Source organism: Amblyraja radiata, chromosome 9, assembly GCF_010909765.2.
Source record: "Amblyraja radiata isolate CabotCenter1 chromosome 9, sAmbRad1.1.pri, whole genome shotgun sequence".
NCBI classification, from domain to species: Eukaryota; Metazoa; Chordata; class Chondrichthyes; order Rajiformes; family Rajidae; genus Amblyraja; species Amblyraja radiata.
Window position 1 is genome coordinate 58,511,412 of NC_045964.1, and position 12,556 is coordinate 58,523,967.

At 46.1% G+C, this 12,556-nt stretch overlaps 1 protein-coding gene across 1 annotated transcript in view; it reads left to right on the plus strand.

Annotated features, from left to right (window-relative positions):
* Nucleotides 1-6: 6 nt before the first annotated feature.
* efcab11 (EF-hand calcium binding domain 11) overlaps nt 7-12,556 on the plus strand; it is a 75,457-nt gene continuing 62,907 nt past the window's right edge. Inside the window, exons 1-4 of the mRNA XM_033027550.1 lie at nt 7-124; nt 1,025-1,120; nt 9,746-9,797; nt 11,092-11,193. Coding sequence (XP_032883441.1) covers nt 62-124; nt 1,025-1,120; nt 9,746-9,797; nt 11,092-11,193 — 313 coding nt within the window. The 5' untranslated portion in view covers nt 7-61. The remainder of the gene's footprint in view (nt 125-1,024; nt 1,121-9,745; nt 9,798-11,091; nt 11,194-12,556) is intronic.

The following is a 12,556-nucleotide window of genomic DNA, read 5'->3' on the forward strand; positions in this document are numbered from 1 at the left end:
CACTGTGTGTCCGGCGGATACATTGTTGCCCCTGACTGGATACAGTCTCCACGTTCCACCCATGTATCCACAGCCCCGGGAGCAGAGGCGAGTCACCGACTCGGAGAAGAGCCGCTGTGCCGCGGTAGGTGATAATAATAATAATAATAAATTTTATATTTAATGGGCGCCTTTCATACAAAATCTCAAGGACACCTTACATAGTAAACATATAATCGGAATATAACAATAAGGACATCACAGAGACACAAATTAAAAACAGGATTCAATCCAAAAACAGAAAATCAAAAACACAGTGTGAAGAGGGATCATTCCATCCATCCCTTTTCCCCCTTACCTCTTTCCTTCATTCCTGCCATCCCTCCCTTTCCCCCCTGGCCTCCTTCATTCCATTGCCCTTCCTCCTCCCTCTCCCCTCTCCCCACGCCCTCCCCCACCCCACCTCCTTCCTCCCCCCTCCTCCGCCCCTTCTTTCTCTTTCCCCCCTCGCTTGCTCCTTCTCTCCTCCCTCCCTGACCCTTTGCTTTGGGTGAAGGAGAACACAGAATTAAAGGACACACCTTAGAAAGGAGAAGAGGAGGAATTTCTTGAATCAGAGGGTGACGAATCTGCGGAATTCATCATCACAGAGGCCAAGTCATTGAAGAAGGGTCTTGACCCGAAACGTTGCCTATTTCCTTCACTCCATAGATACTGCCTCACCCACTTAGTTTCTCCAGCATTTTTGTATACCTTCGGATATTTCTAAAGCAGAGTTTGACAGATTCTTGATTAATAAGGGTGTCGGGTTATAGGGAGAAGGTAGAAGAATGGGGTTGAGAGGGAAAGATAGATCAGCCATGATTGAATGGTGGAGTAGACTTGATGGGGCTAATTCTGTTCCTGGAAATTATGAAGATCTGTAAAACTGGGTTCATCCTTGATCCAAGCAAGCCTTCAAAAGTTACCCTAAACATTGCAATGAAAGCAAGGGGAGAGAGAGGTTTCCTCGAGTTGACAATCGCTTTTGCTTTCCCGTTCCCAGGTTTTTCGGGAGTGTGATTCGAGTCGGAGCGGATACCTGAGCAGGGAGGACCTGAAAGTCGCCGTGGTGTCGATGTTTGGATACAAGCCGTCGAAGGTAACCGCGCTGCACTTTACAGGCAATCTCCGGTGAAAGCTGGTGTTTCTAAATTTTTTAAAAAGACACAAAATGCTGGAGTATGTCCCCTCATTTGAGGAAGGACATTCTTGCTATTGAGGGAGTGCAGTAGGTTCACCAGGTTAATTCCCGGGATGGCGGGACTGTGATATGTTGAGAGAATGGAGCGGCTGGGCTTGTATACTCTGGAGTTTAGAAGGTTGAGAGGATTCTTATTGAAACATATAAGATTATTAAGGGTTTGGACATGCTAGAGGCAGGAAATATGCTCCCGATGTTGGGGGAGTCCAGAACCAGGGGCCACAGTTTAAGAATAAGGAGTAAGCCATTTAGAACGGAGACGAGGAAACACTTTTTCTCACAGAGAGTTGTGAGTCTGTGGAATTCTCTGCCTCAGAGGGCGGTGGAGGCCGGTTCTCTGGATACTTTCAAGAGAGAGCTAGATAGGACTCTTTCAGATAGCGGAGTCAGGGGATATGGGGAGAAGACAGGAACAGGGTACTGATTGGGGATGATCAGCCATAACCGCATTGAATGGTGGTGCTGGCTCGAAGGGCCGAATGGCCTACTCCTGCACCTGTTGTCTATAACTTAGCGGGACAGGCAGCATCTCTGGAGAGAAGAAATGGGTGACATTTCGGGTCGAGACCCTTCTTCAGACTCCATGTCCAAATGTGTCGAACTCGCAAATTAGAAGCTGAAGAAGGGTCTCTACCTGAAACATCGCCCATTCCTTCTCTCCAGCGATGCTGCCTGTCCCGCTGAGTTACTCCAGCATTTTGTGTCTATCTTTGGTTTAAACCAGCATCTGCAGTTCCTTCCTGCACGTTTTAATTTTTTTTTAAATTAAAAAAAATTAAAAAACCTTTCACATAATGATCTTTCTTGTTTCTAAAGTTAAACACAAAATGCTGGAGTAACTCAGCAGGACAGGCAGTATCTCTGGAGAGAAGGAATAGGTGATGTTTCAGGTCGAGACCCTTCAATAGACTGAGAAAAAGTGAAATGAGAGATATAGACTGTATTTGGGACAAATGAATGGAAGATATGTAGAAAGCAACAATGTTGAAGGAAAGGTGTAGCCAATGGTCTATTGTTGGCTGAGGGATAGAAGATAAGTTATAGAGACAGTTTCATTTGATCGCATTTGGCCCATATCAGTCCAAAATGTTTCTATCCATGTACCAGTCCAAATGTCTTTTAAATATTGTATCTCAATTATTTCCTCATTCTCATCTCTGACCCCTCTCACCCTGGCCACAAACTCTTTGAATCACTTCCCTCTGGAAGGTGACTCCAGACTGTCAAAGCTGCCACAGCCAGACATAAAAACAGCTTTTTTTCATGAGTCGTAGCTCTACTCAATAACCAAAAATCTGTTGCCTCCTTTTGCTCTGTTATTTTGTTTAATTCACATGTTTAATCAATAATGTTTTATTATTAATTTTTTATGTGTCATTCCTAACTGTCACTGTATGTCACGTTGTCACTTGCGGGCGGAGCACCAAGGCAAATTCCTTGTATGTGAATACTTGGCCAATAAACACATTCATTCATTCTATATACCCCCCAACTCAGTGTTAAAATATTTCCCCTCGGGTTCCTATCAAATCTTTTCCCTCCCACCTTAAACCTACGTCCACTGATTCTCGATTCCCACATCCTGGGGAAAAATACTCTATGCATTCACCTTATCTATTTCCCTCATGATGTTATATACCTCCATAAGACCAGCCCATCAACAGGACGATGGTAAAACTAGTACGACGACTAGGGTGGGGGAGGGACAGAGAGAGAGAATTGGGGGGGGGGGGGCAAGGGTTACCTGAAGTTACAGAAATCAATGTTCATAGACAATGTTTCAGGACGACAGATGGCACAATGGGCTAAGTGTTCGGCTGGCGACCGGAAGGTAGCCGGTTCGAATCCCGCTTGGAGTGCAAACTGTCGTTGTGTCCTTGGGCAAGACACTTCACCCACCTTTGCCTGTGTGTGAATGTGTGTGAGTGATTGGTGGTGGTCGGAGGGGCCTTAGGGCAGATTAGCAGCCACGTTTCCGTCAGTCTGCCCCAGGGCAGCTGTGGCTACAGTAGCTCACCACCACCGAGTGTGACTGAGGAGTGAATGAATAATGCGATGTAAAGCGCCTTGAGTATTCTAGAAAGGCGCTATATAAATCCCATCCATTATTATTATTATTATAGACAACAGGTGCAGGAGTAGGCCATTCGGCACTTTGAGCCAGCACCGCCATTCAATGTGATCATGGCTGATCATCCCCAATCAGTACCCCGTTCCTACCTTCTCCCCATATCCCCTGACTCCGCTATTTTTAAGAGCCCTATCTAGCTCTCGCTTGAAAGTATCCAGGGAGCCGGCCTCCACCGCCCTCTGAGGCAGAGAATTCCACAGACTCACAACTCTCTGTGTGAAAAACATGTGAAGGTGTGAACTGCCCAGGCAAAATATGAGGTGCTGATCCTCCAATTTGCGCTGAGCCTCACTCTGACAGTGGAGGAGGCCCAGGACAGAAAGGGTCAGTGTGGGAATGGGAAGGGGAGTTAAAGTACCTCCAGAGGACGTAGTTGAGGCAGGTACTATAACAACATTTAAAAGATACTTTGATAGGTTAAATGGATAGGAAAGGTTTAGAGTGATGTTGACCAAATGTGGGCAAGTGGAACTAGTGTAGATGGGGCATCTTGGTCAGCATGGACATGCTGGGCCGAAGGGCCTGTTTCTGTGACTAATCCAGTGCTTCTAAAACTATTTCAGTGTCTTTATCACAAAACTTCATTCACACTCGACTAAATTTTCTTATGTTTTTTTGGTATTTTTCGTCTTATTCTCCCTAGTGTATAATTTTATAGATCATTTATTTTGTCACAAGAGCAAAAAATCATAAATTAACTAATTTCTTAAGTGTTTAATTTATTCAACTTTTTGAACATCCTAAAAATAAGTAAAGCAATGGATGAGCTATGGTCTGGGTTATAAAATGGGGGAGAGGGAGAGGACCTGAGGTAAGGGAGGGATGTGGGGAAGGATGGGATTGGGGTGGAATATCAATTGATACCTTGTGTTTTGGTTGGGTCTTGAATGGTGGTGGTTCCCGATGTTGGGGGAGTCCAGAACCAGGGGCCACAGTTTAAGAATAAGTGGTAAACCATTTAGAATGGAGATGAGGAAAAACCTTTTCACACAGAGTGTTGTGAATCTGTGGAATTCTCCGTCTCAGAAGGCAGTGGAGGTCAAATCTCTGGAAACTTTCAAGAGAGAGTTGGATAGAGCTCCTAAAGATAGCGGAGTCAGGGGATATGGGGAGAAGGCAGGAACGGGGTACTGATTGTGGATGATCAGCCATGATCACTGTGAATGGCGGTGCTGGCACGAAGGGCCGAATGGCCTACTCCTGCACCTATTGTTTATTATTATTATTATTATTATTATTATTGAAAACTGGAAAAAAATAAAAAAGTTTATTTACCACTGGAGTTGGAAAATCATTATATTAGAATGACAACAAAACCATCCCAACGTCCAAACACTGGGCTTCAGCCCCATCCTGCCCTTTCGGGATTTGAAAAACTAGCTAAAAAAACCATGGTCTCCCAATAAAGGTTATATTGCAGTAAATTTGGGAAATATCCTGCTACTTTGAAATTAGAAAAACATAGAAAGAAAAAAAACATCAAATTTCCAGCTCGGCTGCCTTTAAAACCAATAAGAGTTTACTAACCACTTTAATGGCAATGCCTTTTTTAAGTATAGAAAAAATATATAACTATCTGAATAAATTTCGTCATTCACCCCTCTAGTTTCATTCACCCCAAAATAATTTCATTTGCCCTTGGGTGAACCATTCACCAGTTTAAGAAGCACTGCTCTAATGTAAAGCTCCGTAATCCCTCTGCTGGATACAGATCCAGTGACTAGACTTGAGAAAGAGTGTCAAGTGTTGAAGTTTGAGTATGGAAGTTGGGAGGTCATGTTGCAATTGTATAAGACATTGGTGGGGTGGGAGATTGCAACCTTCACGTGGTCCGCCCTGTTTCAACGAATGCAATCAACCTGCACTATCAAATAAGATGAAATATAACAAGTTGTCCTACAACTGTAGGCTGTGCACGCCATACGCAAGAGGAAGAAGACATTGGTGAGACCGCATTTAGAGTATTGTGTTCAGTTCTGGGCACTGTGTTTTTGGGAAGATATTGTCAGGCCTGAAAGGGTACAGAGAAGATAGACACAAAACGCTGGAGTAACTCAGCGGGACAGGTCAGCATCTCTGGAGAGAAGGAATGGGTGACGTTTCGGGTCGAGACCCTTCTTCAGAATGGTGCAGAAGGGTACAGAGAAGATTTACGAGGATGTTGCCAGGACTCGAGTGACTCTGAACCATAGGCAGAGGTTGAGCAGGCTGGGACTCTATTCCTTTGAGCGCATTTAAAGGTGTACAAAATCACGAGAGGAATAGATTGGATAGACTTGGTCTCGTTTGCCCAGAGTAGGAGAATCGAGAACCAGAGGGCATGGGATTAAGGCGAGAGGAGAAAGATTTAATGGGAATTTGAGGGGTACATTTTTCATTAAAAAGGGCGTGGGTGTATGGAACGAGCTACCAGAGGAGGTAGTTGAGGCAGGGGCTATCACACTGTTTATGAAACAATTACACAGGTACATGGATAGGTTCTTGATTAGTACGGGTGTCGGATGTTATGGGGAGAAGGCAGGAGAATGGGGTTAGGAGGGAGATATAGATCAGCCATGATTGAATGGCGGAGTAGACTTAATGGGCTGAATGGCCTAATTCTACTCCTCTTCCTTATGACAGGTTTAGAGGGATATGGGCCAAATGCAGGTAGGTGAGACTAGTGTAGATGGGACAGGTTGGGCCAAAGGGCCTGTGTTCACGCTGTATGACTCTATGACTGTCTTGTGGCAAATAGCCCTCAATCACTGACTGTGAAAACCAACACATCATCCTTATTGGTCACATAAGAGATAGTGGATGCTGAAATCCTGAGCAAAACACAAACTGCTGGAGGAACTCAGACGATCGGACAACATCTGTGGAGGGACTTGGAGGGCTGGGTGAGTGGGCAAATGCATGGCAGATGCAGTATAATGTGGATAAATGTGAGGTTATCCACTTTGGTGGCAAAAACAGGAAAGTAGACTATTATCTGAATGGTGGCCGATTAGGAAAAGGGGAGATGCAACGAGAACTGGGTGTCATGGAACACCAGTCATTGAAAGTAGGCATGCAGGTGCAGCAGGCAGTGAAGAAAGCGAGTGGTATGTTAGCAAAAGGATTTGAGTATAGGAGCAGGGAGGTTCTACTGCAGTTGTACAGGGTCTTGGTGAGACCACAGCTGGAGTATTGCATACAGTTTTGGTCTCCTAATCTGAGGAAGGACATTCTTGCCATAGAGGGAGTACAGAGAAGGTTCACCAGACTGATTCCTGGGATGTCAGCACTTTCATATGAAGAAAGACTGGATAGACTCGGCTTGTACTCGCTAGAATTTAGAATGGCGGTGCAGGATCGAAGGGCCGAATGGCCTACTCCTGCACCTATTTTCTATGTTTCCCTCCACGGGTGCTGCCTGACCCTCTGAGTTCCTCCAGCAATTTATGTTTTGATCTTTATTGGTCAGTAGTTTATATTATGTTATTATGTGTTGTAATCGGATGGCACAGCGGAAGAGTTGCTGCCTTACAGCGCCAGAGACCCAGGTTCGATCCTGACTACGGGTGCTGTCTATACGGAGTTTGTACGTTTTCCCCGTGACCTGTGTGGGTTTTCTCCGGTTTCCTCTCACACTCCAAAGACGCACAAGTTTGTATGTTGACTGGCTTCGCTAAAATTGCAAATTGTCCCAAGTGTATGAAGTAAATTGTTAGTGTGCGGGGATCGCTGGTCGGCGCGGACTTGGTGGGCCAAAGGGCCTGTTTACACACTATCTCGAAACTAAACTAAACAAGGCCTATGTTCCATGGTTCGTCAGCAGAGGACACTGGTCAGCTGCTTTTATACTGGGCTGCAGCCAACTTGAGACAGCAGAGGGCAGTGTTATCTTCTTTACAACAAAAGTCCCATTGAATCACAAATGACCTAAAGGCCTATCCCACTATGCATTTTTTTTTTTAGGCGACTGCCAGCAACTACGACAATGGAACTCACTGAAGTCAGCACCGGCGACAACCTACTTCATCCTGGTGACAATAGAGACAATAGGTGCAGGAGTAGGCCATTCGGCCCTTCGAGCCAGCACCACCATTCAATGTGATCATGGCTGATCATCCACAATCAGTACTCCGTTCCTGCCTTCTCCCCATATCCCCTGACTCCGCTATCTTTAAGAGCCCTATCTAGCTCTCTCTTGAAAGCATCCAGAGAACCTGCCTCCACCGCCCTCTGAGGCAGAGAATTCCACAGACTCACCACTCTCTGTGAGAAAATGTGTTTCCTCGTTTCAGTTCTAAATGGCTTACCCCTTATTCTGGAGGTGGAGGTTCACACACACGTGGACTTACACTCACCTGCTGCAAGAGGGCGGAGGCTCACACACATTAGCACACGTGCACACACCGCTCAGACGCAGGCTGCAGGAGTGTGGAGGCTGACGTACACACTCACACACTCGCACACTGCCACAGACAGAGAAAGAGACAGAGACAGCGACAATATACAACATCCTGGTGTCAACCTATGACAGCACCTACGTCAGGAGAAGTCAAGCTATGACAAGCCCATGGTCGTCGACTGTCGCCGAAAAGTTTTGACACCCCGGCAACCATGTGGCGACAGCCTAGTCGCTGGCAGTCACCTAAAAAAATCGGCGAGTGGGAGAGGGGCATAACTCCCACCCAAGTTTGGTAGGTTCCTGTAGATTCCTCATTGGAGACCCTTGGACTATCTTTGATCGGACTTTACTGGCTTTATCTTGCACTAAACGTTATTCCCTTTATCATGTATCTGTGCACTGTGGACGGCTCGATTGTAATCATGTATTATCTTTCCCCTGTGTGTAAGAAGGAACTGCAGATGCTGGTATAAACCGAAGATAGACACATAAAAGCTGGAGTAACTCAGCGGATCAGACCGCACTTCTGGAGAAAAGAAATAAGAAGGGTCTCGGCACTTTTCTTCAGAGATGCTGTCTGACTCGCTGAGTTACTCCAGCTCTTTGTGTCTCGTCTTTCCGCTGACTGGTCAGCACGCAACAAAAACAAGCTTTTCACTGTAGAGACAAAATGCTGGAGTAACCCAGCGGGTGAGGCAGCATCTCTGGAGAGAAGGAATGGGTGACGTTTCGGATCTCGACCCGAAAGGTCACCCATTTCTCCAGACATGCTGCCTCACCCGCTGAGCTACTGCAGCATTTTGTGTCTACCTTCGATTTTACTGGCATCTGCAGTTCTTTCTTACTAGCTTTTCACTGTACCTGTGAACATGTGACAATAAACTATGCAGATAATTACAAGATAACTTTCAAAAGGAAAAACAATACTTTTTTAACACAGTGAGGAATGATCTGAAATGCATTACCCAAATGGGATGAAATCTATTAATTGGTCGAAGCGTTCTAGAGAGAATTTTATGCACTTGGAAAGGAGATGGAGGGGAAATTAAATATAATGACAGATGCTGGAAGTCTGAAATAAAAGCTGAAAGTGTTTAGGGAGGAGCTGCAGATGCTGGTTTATACTGAAGATAGACACAGAGTGCTGGAGTAACTCAGCGGGTCAGGCAGCATCTCTGGAGAACATGGATGGGTGACGTTTGACAGAGCGCTGGAGTAACAATGGACAATAGGTGCAGGTGTAGGCCATTCGGCCCTTCGAGCCAGCACCGCCATTCATAGCATCCTCCTCACAGTTCACCCAGCTTTGTGTCATTTGCAAATTTGCTAATGTTACTTTGAATCCCTTCATCTGAATCATTGATGTATTTTGTAAATAGCAGCGGTCCCAGCACCGAGCCTTGCGGTACCCCACTAGTCACTGCCTGCCATTCTGAAAGGGACCCGTTAATCCCTACTCTTTGTTTCCTGTCTGCCAACCAATTTTCTATCCACATCAGCACCCTACCCCCCCCCAATGCCATGTGCTCTAATTTGGCCCACTAAACTCTTATGTGGGACCTTATCAAATGCTTTCTGAAAGTCTAGGTCCACTACATCCACTGGCTCTCCCTTGTCCATTTTCCTAGTTACATCCTCAAAACATTCCAGCGGGTCAGGCAGCATCTCTGGAGAACATGGAGAGGTGACGTTTCACAGAGCGCTGGAGTAACTCAGCGGGTCAGGCAGCATCTGTGGAGAACATGGATAGGTGACGTTTTGGGATGGGACCCATCTTCAGACTTTGCGATTTTAAACCTGTTCTTTCGGGTTTTTCTTTTGTTTAGTACCAATATATATATATTTTTTTAATCTATTGAACTTTATTCTGTTTGTTTATTGTGTTATCCATTGAGTGAAGTAATTGCAAACCTGTTGCGTTGCTGCCTGTAAGAACTTCATTGTTCAGTTTTTGTACAAATGAAAATTAAGCACTTGTCTCCTGACTTCAGTGAGCCTGTTCTACCTGTTACAGATGGAGACGGACATGCTGATGACTTCAGTGCCGGAGGACAACCATTTGCCAGGTCAGTTCTGCTTAATCCTTCATCTTGATGAGAAGAACAAATTTAAAAGACACTAAATGCCAGAGTAGCTCAGAAGGTCGGGCAGCATCAATGGAGAGATTTTCTGTTGTTTGCAGGACAGAACGACACAGGAGATCCTTCTTCCCTGTGGCGATCAAATGGTACAACTCCTCCCCCCTTCCTCCACAGATTCACCACCCTCTGACTAAAGACATTTCTCCCCATCTCCTTCCGAATAGAACGTCCTTTAATTCTGAGGCTATGACTCTCCCACCAGTGGAAACATCCTCTCCACATCCACTCCAACCAGGCCTTTCACTATTCTGTATGTCTCAATGAGGTTCCCCCCCCCCCCCCCCCCCCCATTCTTCTAAACTCAGCTTCCGCATCTGAGTTACAAGATCCATTGCGTTCTAATAAAATGAATGTTACAGATTTCTTGTGGAAAGACTTGGTTTGGTTTGATTTTTTTCAGCTGAAAGGCAGCTCCTTTCCTCCATTGCATGTGAAAGTTTAATGGTATTGAGTCTAAAAATGGCATCAGTCTGAAGAAGGGTTCGGACCCGAAACATCACCCCTCCATTTTTCCACAGATGCTGCCTGACTCGCACTTTGCTACTCTAGCCCTTTGTGTCTATGGTTTAATGTTGATGTGCAGGGCAAATGGGACTAGCTTGGATGGGGCATCTTGGTCGGCATGGACGAGCTGGGCCGAAGGGCCTGTTTCCGTGCTGTGTGACTGACTTGGGCGAATATTTTTGGAACTGTGGGAGAGTAAATGGCAAAGAATAAGGAATACGAGTAGAATTAGGCCTTTCGGGCCATCGAGTCTCCTCCACCATTCAATCATGGCTGATCTATCTCTCCCTCCCAACCCCATTCTCCTGCCTTCTCCCCGTAACCCCTTTCACCTGTACTAATCAAGAATCTATCTATCTCTGCCTTAAAAATATCCACTGACTTGTCCTCCACAGCCTTCCATGGCAAAGAATTCCACAGATTCGCCACCCTCTGACTAAAGAATTGTCTCCTAAAAGAACGTCCTTTAATTCTATGGCTGTGACCTCTGGTCCTAGACTCCCCCACTAGTGGAAACATCCTCTCCGCATCCACTCTATCCAAGCCTTTCACGATTCTGTATCTTTCAATGAGGCCCCCGCTCATTCTTCTAAACTCCAGCGAGTACAGGCCCAGTGCCAGCAAATGCTCATCGTAGGTTAACCCATTCATTCCTGGGATCATTCTTGAGTTGGCAGTAATGTGGCTCACTGGCTGTGTGTTCTTCCGTTTCTAGGCTTGCCTCTGGACCAGTTCACAAGCCTCATGTGCAGCAAGCTGGCAGCCATGGACCCATATGAAGAATCAAGGCAGATCTTCTCGGCGTTTGATGTCCACTGTAGGTGTTTTTGCACCTGATCAAGCAGTTGCTGTTTATGCTAATGCTCCAGCATTTTGTGCCTATCTTCGGTGTAAACCAGCATCTGCAGTTCCTTCACACACATTCCTAATACCAGTCATTGGTTCCACCAATTTAGACTTTACCCTGAGTAAACAGGGCCTTCGGCCCACCGAGTCCGCGCCGACCAGCAATCACCACTAGCTCTGTCAATAGACAATAGGTGCAGGAGTAGGCCATTTGGCCCTTCGAGCCAGCACCGCCATTCAATGTGATCATGGCTGATCATCCCCAATCAGTACCCCATTCCTGCCTTCTCCCCATATCCCCTGACTCCGCTATCTTTAAGAGCCCTATCTAGCTCTCTCTTGAAAGTATCCAGAGAACCGGCCTCCACCACCCTCTAATGCAGAGAATTCCACAGACTCACAACTCTCTGTGAGAAAAAGTGTTTCCTCGTCTCCGTTCTAAATGGCTTACCGCTTATTCTTAAACTGTGGCCCCTGGTTCTGGACTCCCCCAACATCGGGAACATGTTTCCTGCCTCTAGCGTGTCCAAACCCATAACAATCTTATATGTTTCAATAAGATCTCCTCTCATCCTTCTAAACTCCAGAGTGTACAAGCCCAGCCGCTCCATTCTCTCAGCATATGACGATCCCGCCATCCCGGGAATTAACCTTGTAAGCCTACGCACTAGGGACAATTTACAGAAGCCCATCAACCTACAAACCTGCACGTCTTTGGAGCATGCGGAGAAAACCCACAAGGTCACGGGGAGAACGTACAAACTCCGTACGTGCAGTACTCGTAGTCAGGATCGAACCCGGGTCTCTGGCGCTGTAAGGCAGCAACTCTACCGCTGCGCCACCGTGCCGATCATAAGTTGAGAATTGAATCAGATGAATTTCAACGAAATTGATAATTTAGTTTTAGAGGTGCAGTTTGGAAACGGGGCCCTTCGGCCCATCGAGTCCGCGCCGACCATCGATCTCTCGTTCACATATCCTCTCCTTACACACTCGGGGTAATTTTACCGAGGCCAATCAACCCACAAACCCGAGATACTTGAGTAAAACACAAAGTGCTGGAGGAACTCAGCGGGTCAGGCGGCATCTGTGGAGGCGCTGGGACTCTAGGTACCAGTTTCAAGTCAAGTCGAGCTTATTGTTGTAAGCACCAGTACGGTGAGATACAGGTCCAATGACTTAGAGATACAGTGTAGAACCAGGCCCTTCGGCCCACTGAGTCCATGCCGACCGACAATCACCCCGTACACTAGTTCTAGATCTGGATCTGGATATAGTACGCTGAGCATACTATATCACTCAGCACTGGACAATATTTTAACATTTTATCTAGC